This window comes from Phyllostomus hastatus, unplaced genomic scaffold, assembly GCF_019186645.2.
Source record: "Phyllostomus hastatus isolate PE091 unplaced genomic scaffold, TTU_PhHast_1.1 phas_scaffold_78, whole genome shotgun sequence".
NCBI lineage: Eukaryota > Metazoa > Chordata > Mammalia > Chiroptera > Phyllostomidae > Phyllostomus > Phyllostomus hastatus.
Window position 1 is genome coordinate 60,708,202 of NW_025334041.1, and position 19,740 is coordinate 60,727,941.

General features: G+C 36.5%; 1 protein-coding gene across 2 annotated transcripts in view; it reads left to right on the forward strand.

Annotated features, from left to right (window-relative positions):
• The window catches only part of SLC9A4 (solute carrier family 9 member A4), a 69,228-nt gene that overhangs the window by 22,117 nt on the left and 27,371 nt on the right, over nucleotides 1-19,740 (forward strand). For both annotated transcript variants that reach the window (XM_045826949.1, XM_045826950.1), the window contains exons 3-6: nucleotides 5,499-5,758; nucleotides 7,004-7,221; nucleotides 9,849-10,051; nucleotides 10,670-10,756. In XM_045826949.1, the coding sequence (XP_045682905.1) occupies nucleotides 5,499-5,758; nucleotides 7,004-7,221; nucleotides 9,849-10,051; nucleotides 10,670-10,756 (768 nt within the window). The remainder of the gene's footprint in view (nucleotides 1-5,498; nucleotides 5,759-7,003; nucleotides 7,222-9,848; nucleotides 10,052-10,669; nucleotides 10,757-19,740) is intronic.

Genomic DNA, 19,740 nt, shown 5'->3' on the forward strand with positions numbered 1-19,740 from the left:
AATTTTCCTGCTTATGTTTTCCTCTAGGACTTTTATGGTGTCATGACTTATATTTAGGTCTTTTATCTATCTTGAATTAATTCTAGTGTGTGGTATAAGTTGGTGGTCTTGTTTCACTTTTTTGCATATACCTGTCCAGATCTCCTAACACCATTTATTATTATTAACAAAGATAATAAATAATTACTACATAAGGTACATCTTAGGAGCACAAGTTTCTTTAACATTGAAAAAATCTATGAATGTAATTCACAATGTAAATACAATAATTGATTGTATCAATAGATGCAGAAAACCATTTGACAATATTCAATACCCATTTATGATAAAAAAATTCCAGCAAAATAGGAAGAGTAAATAACTTCTTTAACCTGATAAAAGATATTTATGAAAAATTTACAGCAAACCTTGGAGAAGGCAAAAGACAGAAAAAGCGCAAACATTGAAAGATACAAGGTACTATACTGGATTTTAAAAATAGAAAAAAAATTGCCTTTCAAAATACACTATTTTTAAAAGATTTTATTTGTTATTAGAAAAAGGGGAAGGGAAAGAGAAAGAGAGGGAAGAAACATAGATGTTCAAGAGAAACACTAATCAGTTGCCTTTTCTACACCCTCAACCAGGGTCCTGGCCCACAACCCAGGCATGTGTCCTGACTGGGAATTTAACTGGCAACCTTTTCATCTGTGGAACAATGTCCAACTCATTGAGCTACACTATCCAGGGCCAAAATACACTATTATAACTAAAGTAACAAACAAACAAAGCCAGCCAAAATGGGAGAAAGTAGTCACTATGTGTATATCGTACAAAATATGTACATCCAAGATATAAAAAAAATTATAACTCAATAATAAAAACACAAACAACTCAAAAATGGGTAAAATATTTGAACATAAAAGATGGTATACAAGTGATCAATAATCACATGAATATATGCTCAACATCTAGTAATCAGGGAAATGCAGGTTGAAATTACAATGAAATATCCCTACACACTTTTTAGAGTGACTAGAATGAAAAAGACTGACAACATAAAGTGTTGACAAGGATAAGGTACAACTTAAAGTCTTATGTATTTTTGGTGGGAATGGAAAATGATCCAACAACTTTGGAAAACAATCTGGGAGTTAGTATGGACTGACTATTTGTGTTCCTCAAAATTCATGTATTGACACTTAATCCCCAACCTGATAGTATTTGGGAGTGGGGCCCTTGGAAGGTGATTAGATTGTGTGAGTGGAGCCATCATGGATGGGTTAGTGCTCTTATAAAAGAGACCACAGAGAGCTCCCTTGCTCATTCAGCCATGTGAGGACGCAGTGAGAAGGCAGCTGTCTAAGAAGCAGGAAATGGGCTTTTAACAGTACACTGAATCTATGGGTGACTTGATCTTGGACTCATCAACTTTTAGAACTGTGAGAAATAAATTTCTGTTGTTTATAGCCAACCTAGTTAATGATATTCTACTATAGCCATCTGAATGTACTAAGAGAGCAGTTTCTTAAAATTTTAGCTTGTATCTGTCATATTACTTAGCAATTCTACTCAAGGTATATATCAAAGAGAAATGAGAACATGAGTCAACATAAAATACTTATGAATGTTTATAGCAACAATATCTCAATAGCAGAAACTGGATGGTGGAGGGAAGCAGAGAACAAATGTCCTTCAAAATGTTAATAGGTAAACAATACTATAGTCATATAATGGAATATTACTCAGTGATAAAAAGCATGAATCACTAATATCTGTCACAATATGGGTAAGTCCCCAAAACATTATACTCAGTTAAAGAAGCCAGATACAAAAGAGCACATACTTTATCATTCAATTATATAAAATACAAATTGATCTATAGTAACAATAATAGATCAGTGGCTTTCTGATGTCAGGGTTTAAGAAAGGAATAGAAGAACTTTTCAGGGCTCATAAAATTGTTCTAGATCATAACTGTGATCCTGATTTTAAAGGTAGGTACAACAGTCAGTATTCTTCATTTTAGATGCAGCTTATCATATGTAAATTATTCCTCAATAAAGTTGATCAAGAAAAAATATCACATTTAAATCAACTCTGCTAAGTCTTGGTTGGTGGGCTGGTATCCTTAGTCATTATACTTGTTGAAAAGGCTTTGCAAACTTCTACAGTGTTATCTGTTAAAGGGTTGCCATTATTATTATTACCTTGGGAGACTTGATGTACTCATTAAAGGTAACACAAAAGGACAATTTCCTGAGAGATGTCCCTCTGAACTGTGTTTTGTTTACAATACCATTTCTGACACCAAATGTGTGGGTGTTTTCCCCTATAACAACCAATTCTTCAATTCTCCATAAACCAATTTGATGTCCTCCAATTCAATTCATTTCTGAAAATAACTACCTGGAAGTAGCATAGACATTGCAAATTAAAATTTCAGTCGCACAAGGCTGCCTTCACTTCAGACACAAATCAAACATCCATGCCACCCATACTTCTAACTGACCGGCTATAAAACCAGGGGTTCCCACAGCACCCTTCTCTTGCTGATAATTTGCTAGAATAGCTAACAGAACTCAGAAATACAGTTCACTTCCTATTACTGTTTTTTAAAGATTTTATTTATTTATTTTTAGAGAGGGAAGGGAAGGAGAAAGAGAGAGAGAGAGAAACCTCAATGTGCGGTTGCTGGAGGCCATGGCCTGCAACCCAAGCTTGTGCCCTGACTGGGAGCTGAACTGTGATACTTTTGGTTCACAGCCCGTGCTCAACCTATTACTGTTTTTTATAAAGGTTTCAACTCAGGAACAGCCTGAGATGCACAGGGCAAGGTACGAGGGAAAGGGGTATAAGAAGTGAATTGTTCTTCTGTCTGTGTCAGGAAACAAAGACAAACAATACAGAGAGGGTGTGGCAAAAGTAGGTTTACAGTTGTACTAACTTTTCTCTACCCTGTATATATATTTACACACACACATACACACATACCTTATATCATAATATCACACTTCCACATTGAATGAAGAGGGTAAATCTAAGTTGGTTTTCCATTAGTGCTATGGACTTGTTTGAGATGTAGCATTGAAAATACATGCACATTATTATGATTTAAAATAAGTCCAAAGAAAATCTTTTACAACTATAATGACATGCACAGCCTGGTAATTTGAAAGATAAGAATTGTTTTCTATGTAGTCAATATGAATTGTGTCTATAAATGGGGTCTTTCTAATTAGATACACTGTTTGAGCTTCTTAAACTGCAGTGGCATCTTCCAGGCAGGGCACCTGGGCACCTAGCATCAGGACTTTCCTGAATGACTCTCCCAGGCCCTTGGAACAAGCCGGATAACTACTTATAATCTGGAGAGCTATGCAAAGAGATTTTGTTTGTGGAAACAACATGAAAATCTCTGAGTCTCAATGGAATTCCCTGAGTTTTCTCTGAGTTTGAGAGTCAAATAAACTCCAAGGTCCCACCTGAATGCATTCAAACTGCCTTTTCAGGCTCATGAGGAAGTATCTGGCTCCTCATCTTGGCTTAACTCATTGGAACGGCTTCTGAGACCCATGAATGGGTTGCTGTGAGGTCAGGCCAAAGGTGAAATTGCACTAAAAAAGCTCATTGACTTGGGATACAGCCACTGAGTTTCTTTTGGATTCATTTTGAATCCAGAGATCACAATTTTCTATTATGCAGCCAAGATTTTTCTTAAAACATGGCTTCATTTTACTTAAATAAGAGATTAGTGTTATACCAGTTTTGTAAAAGATGGCTGATACATAAACAGAAAAATCATTGACCCTGTATCTTTGAGCTTTAGCTTCTGTTCATCTGATTTTTTTTCATTTCTCTTAACATAGGAAACAAAGGCTAATAAGTGTTTGATTTTCCAGGACTCTTTAAGGACTATTATTCTCAAAGGTCTTCATTTCTGCAGAGATCTCACTGCATCTCTTTAATGTGTCTCATTACCTGTTACTTTGCGGAAGTTCAGTTGAAGTTCTGAGCTTGCCAAATGACATGAATTAGTAATAAGCAGATCACTGCAATTTCATAGAAATGTTGAAATAAATAGAGAAATAGTGGTAACATTAGAAGTGTGCATCACATGGGCTACAGTTTTTTGGGGGGGTTGGTCATTGAGATGATGTATGTGGAAAGCACAGCCAGTGGGGTCCAATCCGGAAAGAGAAACCACAAGTAGGTTAAACAGTGGTTCCTTTTTCCTGATTGGAACCCACCAGCACATGTGGAATCTAATGAACAAAATAAACTAATAAACAAAATAGAAACAGACTCACAGATACAGAGAATAGACTGACATCTGTGAGAAGTGAGGGGGGTTAAGAAGCTGGGTAAAAAAAGTGAAGGGTTAAGAAAAGAAAAACTAACAACCCTCATAGACACAGACAACAGTATGGTGATTACCAGAGAGAAAGGAAGAGGGTGGTGGTGGACAGAGGTAGAAGAGGGTAAAGATGAGATAATTGGTGATGGAAAGAGACTTGACTTTGGGTGGTGAACACACAATATAATATATAAATGACGTATTATAGAATTGGTACACTTGAAAACTATATAATTTTATTAACCAATGTCACACCAATAAGTTCAATGAAAATTTAAAAAATATTAACTATAATAAAGAAATAGCTATAAGATATAAGGAATTCTCTATGGTAACTGAGGGCTGAGGGATAGCCTGCAAAAAGGACAAACTTAGAAGGAGTTTAGATCTCACTGGAGAAGGTGTGGATGGCCACTGTACAGGAGCTGGTTTGGAGTTACTGGACAAACAACAGACCACCCTCCATTAGGCAAGCAGGGAGCAGTCAGTGGGGCACTAGAAGGGCAGTGGGATCCTGGTCTCAGGAGTGGGAAAAGGGGAGCAGTTTGCAAACTGTAAGCAGTTTCTACCACTTACAGAAGGTGGGCTGTTCAGGTAGACCCCTGGACTATAGGCATGTTGCACATGGACTATGCTGGGGACTTTTCCCCCATGTATCACCAGACTAAAGATGGACAGTTGCAGAGAGACAATGTTTAGGGCCTATGGTCCTGGCAAGATCTGCAGGAAGTCCTCAGTCCCACATGGCTGACTTCTCCCAGGCCATGCCGAAGTTTCAGGAAGCCTCTTTCTCCTACAATGTCTCACTGCTGAGAGAGCTTAGTATGGAGCTCACAGTAAAGGAAAAATATGTATAGGAATTTCATTATTATAGAGTCCATATTGAATGGTGAATGTGGGGCTGAGAGGAAACAAGTTGATAATGACAGAGAGTTTAGCGAGAGATGAGCACACAGTAGGTGCTCAGTGATTGAAAGCTGTGAATATAATACTTATTTAGAAAAACTTAATACATTTAAATTCGTTGGAAAATTAGGCAGCTGTGTTAATTTTAATTATAATGTCATTTATTGTATATTATTTAAGTAGATGCAAAGTTAAGAATCTGTGTATAAAATATTTCTCCTTTCTAATTCATGTTTCTGTGTTTTTTTTTGTCCAGGTCTTATACAATATATTAATTGCCTTCACAAAGATGCATAAGTTTGAAAACATAGAAACTGTTGACATTTTGGCTGGATGTGCCCGATTCATTATTGTGGGGGTTGGGGGTGTACTTTTTGGCATTATTTTTGGATTCATTTCTGCATTTATCACACGTTTCACTCAGAATATCTCTGCAATTGAACCACTCGTTGTCTTCATGTTCAGCTATTTGTCTTATTTAGCTGCTGAGACCCTCTATCTCTCCGGCATTCTGGCGTGAGTACAAACCAAGGACCAACTCTAGTAGCAATAAAAGAGAATTTAGGACCACATCTTATGGACCAGTATCTGGAAAAATCTTGACTATTGATGCTAATTCTCAAATGTATTGCAGGATTCAGGTTTCTTAAACATTTGTAAAATCTGATTCAGGCCCTTTGCCAAACAAATGCTCTTTCCACCATTTGTGTTTATTCTCTTTTCCTGATTTGCCTGTGGAGAGCATAGCAAGTATAAGATCATTTTAGAATGACCAGAAATGCTACTGTGGAGAAAAATCTAGGGGAAGTTAAAGGTTAAAGTCTAATGTCAGTAATTTTTTCTTTCTTTGAAAAATTCATTATCTTGAAGTTGAGGAGAAGCATGCCACCAAAGCCTGCCTCTGCTATTTCCTTCAGACCTCATTGCAGCATAGCATTTTGCAGGGAGAATGAAACTAGATAGATGGGATAAGACTAGAAATCCAGGTTTCTTTTTTTCTTAATTAAAATGGTTTTCAATGTTTATTTTTATATAGATCTTGGAATGAGTCTTCTCACTTGGCTTATTATATCAGGTTATGTTATTTTCTCTGACATTATTCTCACACTCAGCTACTCAGGCAGAAATAATTTTATTGTACAGTGATAACTGTTTTAATTAATTATAATATAAAATCTAGACACATTATTTTTTCCACCTTAAAAATGATCAAAGCTACTAATGCAAGGCAAAGTTCTTTCTCTACCCACCCACTTCCTAAGTGAGTATAGACCAAAAATATTTTAAATGAAAAATTGCTTACTAAATTATTGCAAGAAATATTTCTGAGGCAAAGAAAATGAGGGACCTTACTGAATTACTCCTAGGTACTATAATGGATTTATTTTGCTTTAAAAGGCAGAGTGATGTAGAGAGTGAGAAGGAGATCAACAAAGCTCTTGATTAGGGAGGGCAAGATAGGAACAGTTAAGCTACCAATTTGTGCATGAACTGCCTGCTGTTTTGTTGTGGGAAAGGCTTAATGACCTCCTTCCCCAACATACTCAACTTCCCCACCACACTCACTCACCTTGCACAAACCCCTTGGGGAGGGAGAAGAGGAAGAAACAAAATCTGTAGGAAAGCTGCAGCCAAAGAGTGAATGGAGATGTTCTCTCTGGATTAAAACAGGATTTTGTATCTGTGGCATCACCAGTAGGGTGGCTTTTGTGGGAGAGGCAAAATCATACGTTTCTTTCTGAGACTCAGCTTCTTTTGCAGAATCACGGCCTGTGCAGTGACGATGAAAAAGTATGTAGAGGAAAATGTGACCCAGACATCCTACACGACTATCAAGTATTTTATGAAGATGCTAAGCAGTGTCAGTGAGACACTGATATTCATCTTCATGGGCGTGTCCACTGTTGGGAAGAACCATGAGTGGAACTGGGCCTTTGTCTGCTTCACCCTGGCCTTTTGCCAGATCTGGAGAGCCATCAGTAAGGACAGCAGGGCCCCCAAGAGTTCTTGCATACTGCTTTTTAAATTTTGTCTTACTCCTTCCTGCTGTGTACAAGTATAAGCAGTGAGGTTATAATGAATGGTTTTACTGGTTAGGGGAGTATGGACACCTTCTAGTGAAGAGGAATGTTCTGTTTAATCTTTCAATTAGTTCACAGTCATTAGTGGCTGATCAGGTTCTATTCCTGAGAAAGTGTTATTTTTTTTAATTGGAGAACTTTTACATCTACATGTTTAAATATAACCAAACTTCTTTCTTGCTCTTCATCTCTGGTGACAGCTTGTCCCCTTTTTGCACCTGAAATCAGATATAGATTATAAACTGCGGGCATTTACACTTTTGTTACAGGAAAAGTGAGATGTCACAAATTCTATTCTATATAAGACAATTACTTTAGAAAACATTTTCCTGAATAAATTATTCAGTTGAGGATTGAATGTGATGTGTAGAAATTAAGGACCAGAAAGTGAATTTCTATTTTTAAGAAGTGCTTAGCATTCATTATTTAGTAAAGCTGACTCTGTAATATAACTGGCATCACCCCTATAAAATATGCCTAATTTAAAAACTGAGATGTCTTGACTAATGCCTGATGATTTATCCTATTTCATATTTCTAGAGCTAAAAGAAAACATTAAGTATTGAACTACAATATATATATTGCTTTTTTACTAGAAACAATTATATTTTTAAATGATTTGACTAATATTTGAAGCATTTTAAATGACTTTGATTAATATTGGCAAGGCAATTATTCAAGGAGAAATTATGAAAAATGGCAGAGAATTTACTGAGTATATCAATTCAAAGTTAATTTAGGGTGGATTTTAGGATCTAGAAAAGAATAAGAAACATTAAAATATTCATAAAACTTACTCTGAATGTGACTGTTGGGTCTCAAGGGGAAAAAAGACTTAAGAAAACTGTGATAGAAATTTATAGTCTCACATCAAATCCTGGCACTATTACTAACTAGTTATTCAACCTTGGACAGTATTTAACTACTAAAATATTTGTCTTCAACCACAAAATGGTGGGTGTGGACAAATTTCTAAGATCGTTTTCAGTTCTAACACTGTAGGAATCCACAGAGTGAGTAAAGCTAATGTCAGAGCTTCAGCCCAGCCAACAAGAATAGATGCTATCTAGGAAAAGATTAATATTGTGGCTCCTTCCTCACTGTTGAGTCTTGGTGACTATCCAGTCTATCTTCATCATCTTCTGCTTGAGGGACCTGAGGGAACAGTTACCAAAAGCATGGCTGACTGGTCCACATCACAGTGAGAGACAGAGCCCAGTGTCAGAATCCAGTTCTCTCACTCCCAACCTGTTCTCATTTTAACCTGACTCATTATAGGTAATAATAATTCACACCCATAAACTCATGTAACATATAAGGGCCTGCTTTATAATTATTTGTAGCTATGAAATTAATGTCAACCTTATATCAACCTTCTGATGGAAATACTATCATTACTTCTATTAAGCCAATGAGGACTTTGGATACATGACAAACATTTTTTTAAGGATTTTATTTATTTCTTTTTAGAAAGAGGGGAAGGGAAGGAGAAAGAGGAGAGAAACACCAATGTGTGGTTGTCTCTCACATGTCCCATGCTAGGGACCTGGCCTGCAATCTAGGCATGTGCCCTGACTGGGAACTGAACCAGTGACGCTTTGCTTCCCAGGCCAGCACTCAATACACTAAGCCACACCAGTCAGGCATGACAAAATTTAAAGCCTTGCCTGAGGTCAGGTCACATGACTAGTAAGTATGTAGAGAACCCAGGACAAACAACACAAAATTAAAAATATTTAAATGTAACTGTGTCTTGTGCTGTCAATATGCCTATAATCAAAGGCTGCTTTCTGTGAAGTCTGTGTGATTAGAAGTCACATGGTGCTGCTGAAAGATTTGTTATTCTGCAGTGAAACTTCTTGTTTGTCCAGAGTTTTAGTGAAGGGACATTCCCCACTAGGAACCACTACAGGCTGGTAGTAGGTCATGTGTGCCAGTTGGCAATGGAAAAGTAGTATAGAAGAGTGTATCTCTGTATTTTAAACAAGCTCTTTCACCCTTTACCCTCCACTTACTGACAGCAAGAAGGCCTCCTCTTGAATTCTTGCCAACATCCTTTTTTGTTTGCATTGACTCTCAAGAAGAACCTGATCAACCACACCATATTTATTCACCCCGCAGATACCACAGTCCCCAAGAGGACCCCTTTTATGTTGAAAATTACACACCTTCTTTGGTTACTGAATGAGAACATGAGTGATAAAAATGTTTTTATTCTTCAGGCAATATTGTTGCTTTACTGTGTTTTAAAAGGCAGAGCAAAAATTATGAGTTAGATTAGAAAATATATGCCATTTCTCATATAAAAAAGTATCAAGATTTTATTACTTTAAAGACACACACACACACAGAGGACTCTAGAAAGCTACCAATCTGAAGCACTACTATCTGGGATGGGAGATAATGGATGTGATGAAATTCGAGTGCCAAGTTTTCAAGGCACATGTGCACAACCTGGGTTCATTAGCATTGTATCTCTACTAGTTCATGACCCTTTCCTCTAATATATATCTCCCTCTTTCTAGGTGTGTTTGCTCTCTTCTATGTCAGTAACCAGTTTCGGACTTTCCCCTTCTCCATCAAGGATCAGTGTATAGTTTTCTACAGTGGCGTTCGAGGAGCTGGAAGTTTTTCACTTGCATTTTTGCTTCCTCTGTCTCTTTTTCCTAGGAAAAAAATGTTTATCACAGCTACTCTAGTAGTTATATATTTTACTGTATTTATTCAGGTTGGTAGCTTTCTTTCATATTTGGAAGAAGTATATTAATTAAAAATTATGTATTAAATTACTATAATAACAAAAAGTACACTTTATTTGATTTCCAGATATGATTTTCTATTTTTATATCCTCTATTTATTATTTTAAAGAATTAGATAATATACTCTAAATTCTCAAATATTTCCAGATAATGTTTGTGGTCATTCCTCAAACTCTAAAATATGTTGGCTTTTAATCAGTAAAATATATTAATCAAAATATTCCTGATTAACAGTTGAATTAAAGCTACTCTACTGTGTATTGCTAAAAATAAGATTCCAATTAGTACTGAGTACCACAAACTTTTATTTTAGCTCAAGCTACCTTTTAACAAACTGATGAGGGGTTATTTTAAGGAGTGAAATGAAACTCTTGCTTTAAAATATAGACAAAATGTCTATTTTTATTGCAAAATTTAGAAGAATTAAAAAGAACTAAAGTAAACACTGAAGCATTTATCTAGTAAAAGCTAGTACAAAACAAAGACATAAAAATTGGAAGTTCTAATAATTTTGTTAATAGATTTGTTCTCTGTAATGACAATCTTAAATACAACAAAGCCCTTTGTTTTGTTATTTATAATCTAGGGAATCACAATTGGCCCTCTGGTCAGGTACCTGGATGTTAAAAAAACCAATAAAAAAGAATCCATAAATGAAGAGCTTCACATTCGTGTAAGTTATCTCTTTTTCATAATTGATAAATTAATAAAAAGTTTTCCATTTGCCACCTATGGGAGTCATTTAGGCTTTGATGAAGCTATATCCCTAGACATAGCCTCTTCCCAGCTCCACCAGGAATGACTGTACTAGTTCCCTATTGCTGCTGTAGGAAGTTACTACAAACTTGGTGGTTTAAAAAAAACATCAAGTTATTACCCTATATTTCTGGAAGTCATAACTTTAAAATGTGTCTCTCTAGACTAAAATTAAGATGTTGTAGGGCTGTTTTACTTTCTGGAGGTTTTAAGAAGGAATCTATTTCCTTGCCTCTTCCAGCTTTTGGAAACTTCTGGCATTCCTTGGCTCTTGGACACCTTCCATCCACATAGCTAGCACTGGCTGGTCAGTTCTTTCTTGTGCTGCATCACTTTGATACTGATTCTTCTGCCTTCCTCTTCCATTTTAAAGACCTGTATGATTATATTGGGCCCACGTGGATAATTTAAGATAAGTATCTGAAAGTCATCTGATTAGCAACCCTAAGTCCATCAGCTATCTTAATTCATCTTTGCATATAAATGAACATGTTTACAGGTTCTGGTGATTGGGGCATGGACATCTCTGTAGACCATTATTCTGCCTCTACCTCAGTCTTCCCTCTGCCCCTCAAAGATACATGTCTGTTCCACATAACTCTATGTTAATGTATTTTGAAATTGAAAGTGTCTACTGAAAGTGTCTACTCATTATAGTATCAATTCAAAGACCAAAAATCTCATCTAAACCATATCTGTTCAAAAGGTCCAAATATTACCATCTCAGTGATCTAAATCAGTCATGAATGAAGCCCTGGGTATAATCCATTCTGAGACAAAAATCCTCTCCAGTTCTGAACATGTGACGCTCAAAAAATAAGTTATCAGTTCCCAAAATATACTGGTAGGCAGTCATGAGATAACAGCTATAGATACTTGTTTTTAAGAGGGAGGGGGAAATGGAAGGAAAAAATAAGTCATCTGTCCCAAACAAATTTCTCAGTTCACCTGGGAAAACTATTTGGTTTCAAGGCCTATGAACAATCTTCTGTGGTTCTTTTCACCAACTTCTTGGTTCTAAACTCCCTGCTCTGAGTCATACTTCCTTTTTCATGAAAGGTGGCATGTTTGAAGTTCATTAATGTGATCAGCTTTTTCTTGCTTGTAGAATTTTAAGGATCTAAAGAATTTTGAGGATGTGGGCCTTATTTTATTATGTCTTCTTTCTCTTCCTTTTGGTCTAAACTGGCAGTATTTCTGAGAAAGAAAGCAAAATCAGTAGGAAATATGTATTAATAGCTTTGTTGCAAGAAATTGGCTTACCTGTTAAGGGAACTGGCTAGGCAAGTCCACAATCTGGAGACTAATTCATTAAGAAGGTGGACTGAGACTCAGGCATGAGCTACAGCCACTGTGCACATGTAGAGACCTCAGCTCCACTCTTTAGACCTTTCAATTGATCAAATCAGGCCCACCCAAATTATCTAAAATAGTCTCCTTTACTTAAAGTAACTGATTCTGAACTTTAATCATATCTAAAAAATACCTTTACTGCAATAGCTAGATTACTATGAATAATAACTGAAGACTAGCTTAGATAATTTGACACCTCAAGAAACTATGACTGTACATTGAGAATTTTTCTACTAGATTCTAAAATCAGAGTTCAAATATAACATGGGATCCTCTGCTCTTTCTGAACTTTTAATTAGAAAGGGGTAAAGACTTCTGCTACGTCTACAGACAAGATCTAGCAGTAGTTTTCAGTGAAAATATGCAAGCCTGACAAAGATGAGAATGAAATTGAGCATGGTTTCTACCTGTTTGTTTTGTTTAAGTTCAATACATTCAATACAATATTGAGGGAAGTCATTCTGTATGGCTCCAGGGAATAGAATGAGAACTAATATATGGAAGATATAGGGAGACAGACTTCAGCTCAGTTAATGAAGAACATTCTGACTTGTTTTTTCTATAGCATAGCCAAAGCTGAAATGGATGTGGGCAAGCAATGATTGGGGACACTTGGCATAGGTATAGAAGATTGAAGATTTGGGAGGATGTTTGACTCATAATTTTTAGGTTTCTTCATCCCTGGGAATTCAGGGTTCTAAAGCTGGAGAAACTGCTAAAATCATTCAAAATGAGCACTGAATTTCATGGCCAAAATTACCTGAGAAAATAAAGTAAGTAAATTCCAGGACACCCAAACCAAAATTTTTCTTTTTTTAATCTATATCTCACCTTTTCAGAGATGAATCTCTGTTCATCTTTTTTTTTTAATTATTTTTATTGTTGTTTGAACAGAGTTGTCTCCATTTTCCCACCACCACTTTATCCTGCCAAACCAACCCTCAATCTTCCCCTCTTTGGCTTTGTCCATGGGTCCTTTATACATGTTCCTTGATGACCCTTTCCCTTCTTTCCCCTTTATCTCCTTCCTTTCCCTATAGTTGTTGTCAGTTTTTTCTTTATTTCAATGTTTCTGATTATTTTTTTGCTTACTTGGATGTTTTCTTGATTAGGTTCCACTTATAGATCAGACCATGTGGTTGGTATTTGTCTTTCACCACCTGACTTACTTCACTTAGCATAATGCTCTCCAGTTCCATCCTTGCTGTCACAAAAGACAGGAGCTCCTTCTTTTTCCTGCTGCATAGTATTCCATTGTGTAAGTGTACCACAGCTTTTTGATCCACTAATTTACTGATGGGCATCTAGGTTGCTTCCAGTACTTGAATATCGTAAATTGTGCTGCTATGAACATTGCGGTATGTAGGTTCTTTTGAATTAGTGTTTCAGGATTCTTAGGATAGAATCCTAGCAGTGGAATTGCTGGGTCAAAAGACACTTCCATTTGTAGTACTTTGAGGAAATTCCATACTGTTTTCCACAGTGGCTGCACCACACTGCTTTCCCACCAACAATTTACTAGGGTTCCCTTTTCTCCATACCCTCCCCAGCATTTATTGTTTGTTTATTCATTTATGATGGCCATTCTGACCACTGTGAAGTGGTATCACATTGTGGTTTTAATTTGCGTCTCTCTGATGGCTAGTGATGTTAAGAATAGTTTCATATGTCTGTGGGCCCTCTGTATGTCCTTCTTGGAGAAGTGTCTGTTCAGGTCCTTTCCCCATTTTTCAATTGGATTGTTTGTCTTCCTTGAGTGGAGTTATGTGAGATCTTCATACATTCTGGAAATCGAATCCTTGTCCAAGATATCATTGGCAAATATATTTTCCTATATGGTTGGCTCCCTGTTCATTTTGCTGATGTTTTCTTTATCCATGCAGAAGCTTTGTATTTTGATGACGTCCCATTTGTTTATTCATTCCTTTATATCCTTTGCTCTAGGGGACATATTGGTGAAAATATTGCTGCATGGAATATCTGAGATTTCCCTGCCTATGTTCTCCTCTAGGGCTTTTATGGTATCATGAATTATGTTTAAGTCTTTAATCCATCTTAGGTTTATTTTTGTGTATGTTGTAAGTTGGTGGTTGAGTTTCATTTTTTGCATGTAGCTGTCCAGATCTTCTAACACCATTTGTTGAAGGGGCTACTTTTACTCCATGTTATGCTTTTTCTCCCTTTGTCAAATATTAATTGACCATAGAGACTTGAATTTACTTCTGGGTTCTGTATTTTGTTCCATTGATCTATGTGTCTATTCTGATGCCAGTACCAGACTGTTTTGATTACCATGGCCTTGTTATATAATTTGAAGTCAGGTATGGTGATCCCTCCTATTTTGTTCTTTCTCAAAATTGCAGTGGCTATTCAGGTTCACTTATGGTTTGATATAAATTTTCAAAATGTTTATTCTCTATCTGTGGACTATATCATTGGTATTTTGATAGGGATTGCATTGAATCTATAAATTGCTCTGGATAGTGTGGACATTTTGATGATGTTGATTCTTCTCATCCATGAACATGGTATATGCTTCCATTTATTTGCGTCTTTCCTAATTTCTTCTTCAGTATTGTGTAGTTTTCTGAGTACAGATCTTTTACTTCCTTGGTTAAGTTTATTCCTAGGTATGTTTTGTGTTGTTATAGCAAATGGGATTTTTTCCCTTGATTTCTTTTTCAGATATTTCATTGTTGGTGTACAAAAATGCCTTTGATTTCTGAATATTGACGGTATCTGGCTGTTTTGCCAAATTCACATATTAGGTCAAGTAGTTTTGGGGTGGAGTCTGTAGAGATTTCTATGTACACTATCATGTCATCTGCAAATAATGACAGTTTTACTTCCTCCTTTCCAACTTGGATGCCTGTTATTTCTTCTTCTCTGATTGCTGTGGCTAAGACTTCCAATATCATGTTGAATAGAAGTGGGGAGAGTAGACATCCTTGTCTTGTTCCTGATCTTAAGGGGAAAACTTAGTTTTTGCCCGTTGAGTATGATGTTGGCTGTAGGTATCTCATATATGGCCACTATTATGTTGAGGTATGCTCCCTCAACTCTCACTTTGCTGAGTGTTTTTGTCACAAATGGGTGCTGTACCTTATGAAATGCTTTTTTCTGCATCTATTGATATGATCATGTGATTTTTGCCTTTTTTTTGTTTGTGTGATGTATTACATTTATTGATTTGTGAGTATTTTACCATTTGCATCCCTGGGATAACTTGCACATAATCTGGGTGTATGATCTTTTTGATGTATTGCTGGATGCAGATTGCCAATATTTTGTTGAGGATTTTGCATCTACATTCACCAGTGATACTGAACTGTAGCTTTTCTCTTTTTTTGTGTCTTTTTCTGGTTTGGGGATTAGGATGATGCTGGACTCATTAAAAGAGTTTGGTGCTTTTCCCTCTTCTTGGAGTTTTTGGAATAGTCTGAGACAGATGGGGGTTAACTCCACCTTAAATATTCTGTAAATTATTCTGTGAAATTGTTCAGTCCAGGGATTTTGTATGATGGGAGTTTTTTCATTACTTCTTCAATTTCACCAACAATTATTGATCTGCTATTGAACTCTTATTGAACTTGTTCATAATAACTTGTTACAATCCTTTTTATTTCTGTGGTATCAGTTCTAATTTCTCATCTTTCATTTCTGATTTTATTTATTTGAGTCCTCTTTTTCTCCTGATGAGTCTATTTGAAGATCCATCATTTTTGTTTATCTTTACAAAAAACCAGTTCCTGGATTTATTGATCCTTTGAATTGTTCTTTTATCTTCTATGTCATTTAATTCCACACTGATCTTGATTATTTCTTTCCTTTTACTCACTCTGGGTTTTGTTTGCTGTTGTTCTTCCAGTTCTTGTAAATGTAGAGTTAGGTTGTTTATTGGAAATGTTTCTATCTTTTTTAGGTGGGCCTGTATTGCTATGAACTTCCCTCTCCAGACTGCCTTCATTGTGTCCCATAAGTTTTGGATTGTTGTGTGTTCTTTTTAATTTATTTCCAGAAACATTTTATTTCTTCCCTGATCTCATTTTTAACCCATTCATTGTTTAACAGCATGTTATTCAATCTCCATTAATTTGAGTATTTTTTGAATTTTTCCCATGAGGTTCATTTTTAGTTTCAAGCTTTTGTGGTTGGAGAAAATGCTTGATATGATTTCAATTTTCTTGAATTTGTTGAAGCTTGTTTTGTGTTCTCTCATGTGGTCTATCTTTGAAAATGTCCCATGTGCATTTGAAAAGAATGTATATTTTGCTTTTTGGGGGTTAAAGGTTCTTTCTGTATATATCCATTAAGTCTATTTGATTTAATGTGTCATTCAGTTCCACAATATCATTTCTGATATTTTTTGGAAGATGTATCCATTGATAACAGTGGTGTGTTAAAGTTCCCAACTATAAGTATGTTGCTGTAAATACCTTTCTTGAAGTGCTCCAAGATTTTCCTAATATTTTTGGCTGCATATATGTTTACAATATTTATTCTTCTTGATGGATTCTTCCCTTGAGTATTATGAAATGTCCTATTTTCTTCCATGTAAGTATTTCTACGAGGCTTCAGGGCAAGGTAGAGGCATAAGTAGACACACTGTACCTCCTCACACAACAAAAAGAAGGACAACAAATTTAAAAGCAACCAGAACTTACAGAAAATTGAAATGTATGGAAGTCTGACAACCAAGGAGTTAAAGAAGAAACACTCATCCAGACCAGTAGGAAGTATGGAGATGGGCAGTTGGCTGGAGAGGAGTCACAGTAAGGTGGAAGCTTGGGGACTGGGCAGTCCCACATTCACATGCAAATAAACTGGGGGGAACAGCTGGGGAGTGAAATAAACCAAACAGCCTAGGGTTCCAGTACAGAGAAATAAAATCTCAAAACCTTGACTGAAAAATCTGTGGGTGTTGTGGCAGCAGAAGAAACTCCCAGCCTCACAGGAGAGTTCGTTGGAGAGACCCACAGGGTTCTAGAACATACAGAAACCCACCCACACAGATATCAGAAGGGACTAAACTGATTGTGGGTAGTGGGGGAAATGACTGAAAATCAGCAGAGAGCTAAGCAAGCAGCACTGTTCCCTCTCAGACCCCTCCCCCACATATAAAGTCACAACTGTGACCTGTGTTGCCCCACCCTAGTGAAAACTTAAGGTTCTACCCCTTACTTAATAACAGGCATGCTGAGACAAAAAAAAAATGGCCCAAATGAAAGAACAGATCAAAGCTCCAGAAAAAATACAACTGAGCAACGAAGAGATTGCCAACCTATCAGATGCACAGTTCAAAACATTGGTAATCAAGATGCTCATGGAATTGTTTGAACATGGTTACAAATTAGAGATAAAAATGAAGTCTATGCTAAGGGAAATAAAGGAAAATGTACAAGTAACCAACAGTGACAGGAAGGAAACTGGGACTCAAATCAATGGATTGGACCAGAAAGAAGAAAGAAATATTCAACCAGAAAATAATGAAGAAACAAGAATCCAAAAAAATGAGAAGAGGCTTAGGAACCTCTGGGACAACTTTAAACATTCCAACATCAAAATCATAGAGGTGGCAGAAGGAGAGGAAGAAAAGAAAGAAATGGAAACCTATTTGAACAAATAATGAAGGAAAACTTCCCTAATCTGGCAAAAGAAATAGACTTCCAGGAAGTCCAGGAAGCTCAGAAAGTCCCAAAGAAGTTGAACCCATGGAGGAACATACTAGGGCACATCATAATTACATTAGCCAAGATTAAAGATGAGAGTATCTTAAAAGCAGCAAGAGAAAATGAGACAGTTTCCTACAGAGGACTGCCCATAAGATTGTAAACTGATTTCTCAAAAGAATCCTTGCAGGCGAGAAGGACTGAAAAGTATTCCAAGTCATGAAAGGCAAGGACCTACATCCAAGATTGCTCTATCCAGCAAAGCTATCATTTAGAATAGAATGGCAGATAAAGTGCTTCCCAGATAAGGTCAAGTTAAAGGAGTTCATCATCACCAATCCCTTATTATATGAAATGTTAAAGGACTTATCTAAGAAAAAGAAGATAAAAAATACGAACACTAAAATGACAATAAACTCACAGCTTTTAACAACTGAACCTAAAAAAACAAAACAAACTAAACAAGCAACTAGAACAGGAACAGAATCACAGAAATGGAGATCTTATGGTGGGTTGTCAGTGGGGGAGTGGGATGGGGAGACAGGGAGAAAAGGTACAGAGAATAAGTAGCATAAATGGGAGATAGAAAATAGAGGGAGTTGAAGAATAGTACAGGAAATGTAGAAGTCAAAGAACTTATATGTACAATCCTTGGACATGAAGTAAAGGGGGGGAATGCGGGTGAGAGGGGGTGTGCAGGGTGGAAGGGAATAAAGGGGGGAAATGGGACAACTGTAATAGCATAATCAATAAAATATATTTTAAAAGTATTGCTACCCCAGCTTTTTTCCCCCCTGAATGTTTGCTTGGAATATTTTTTTCCAACCCTTCACTTTTAGCCTGTGGAGGTCTTTTGTTTTGAGATCGTCTCTTGTAGGTAGCATATGTGTGGGTCATGTTTTCTTATCCATTCAGCTACCCTATGTCTTTTCATTGGAGTATTTAATCCATTTATATTTAAGGGTATTATTGATTGGTACTTATTTACTTCCATTTTACTCGCTTTGTACCTGTGTTCCGATCTCTCTCTCTCTCTCACTGTTTTTCTTCCTCTTCTTGAAGCAGTCTTTTTAGCATATCTTGCAATGCTGGTTTGGTGGAATTGTATTCTTTAAGCCTTCTTTTGTTTGGGAAGTTCTTTATTTCACCTTCCATTTTAATTGAGAGCCTTACTGAATAGAGTAGTCTTGTTTGCAGGCCTTTGCTTTTCATTACTTGGAATATTTCTTGCCATTCCCTTCTGGCTTGTAATGTTTCTGTTGAGAGGTCAGCTGCTAGCCTTATTGGGGCTCCTTGTATGTTACTTCCTGTTTCTTTCTTGCTGCCTTTAAGATTCTCTCTTTGTCTTTGAATTTTGCCATTTTAATTATGATGTATCTTGGAGTGGGTCTTTTTGAGTCACTCTTGATTGGGACTCTGTATGCTCCCTGGGCTTGCGTGGCTTTTTCTCTCATCAAGTTAGGGAAGTTTTCCATCATTACTTTTTCAAACAGGTTTTCTCTTCCTTGCTCCTCTTCTTCTCCTTCTGGTATCCCTATTATATGGATATTATTCCATTTCATGTTGTCATGTATTTCCCTGAACCCCTCTTCATTCTTCTTGATTATTTTTCCCTTTTCTTGCGAATTTTTTTCTACCTTGTCCTCCAGCTCACTGATTCAATTCTCTGTTTCATCTAGCCTTCTTTGAATTCCATATACTGTGTTATTCAATTTAGAAATTGTATTCTTCATTTCCTCTTTGCCCATGTTGATTGTTTCTATGTCCTTTTTTATACTGATATAGTTTGCAGTAAGTTCCTCATAGTTTCCCTCTTGTTTTTGGTAATTCTCAGGGAGCTCATTGAGCTTTTTTACAACCATTTCTTTTTTGAACCCAG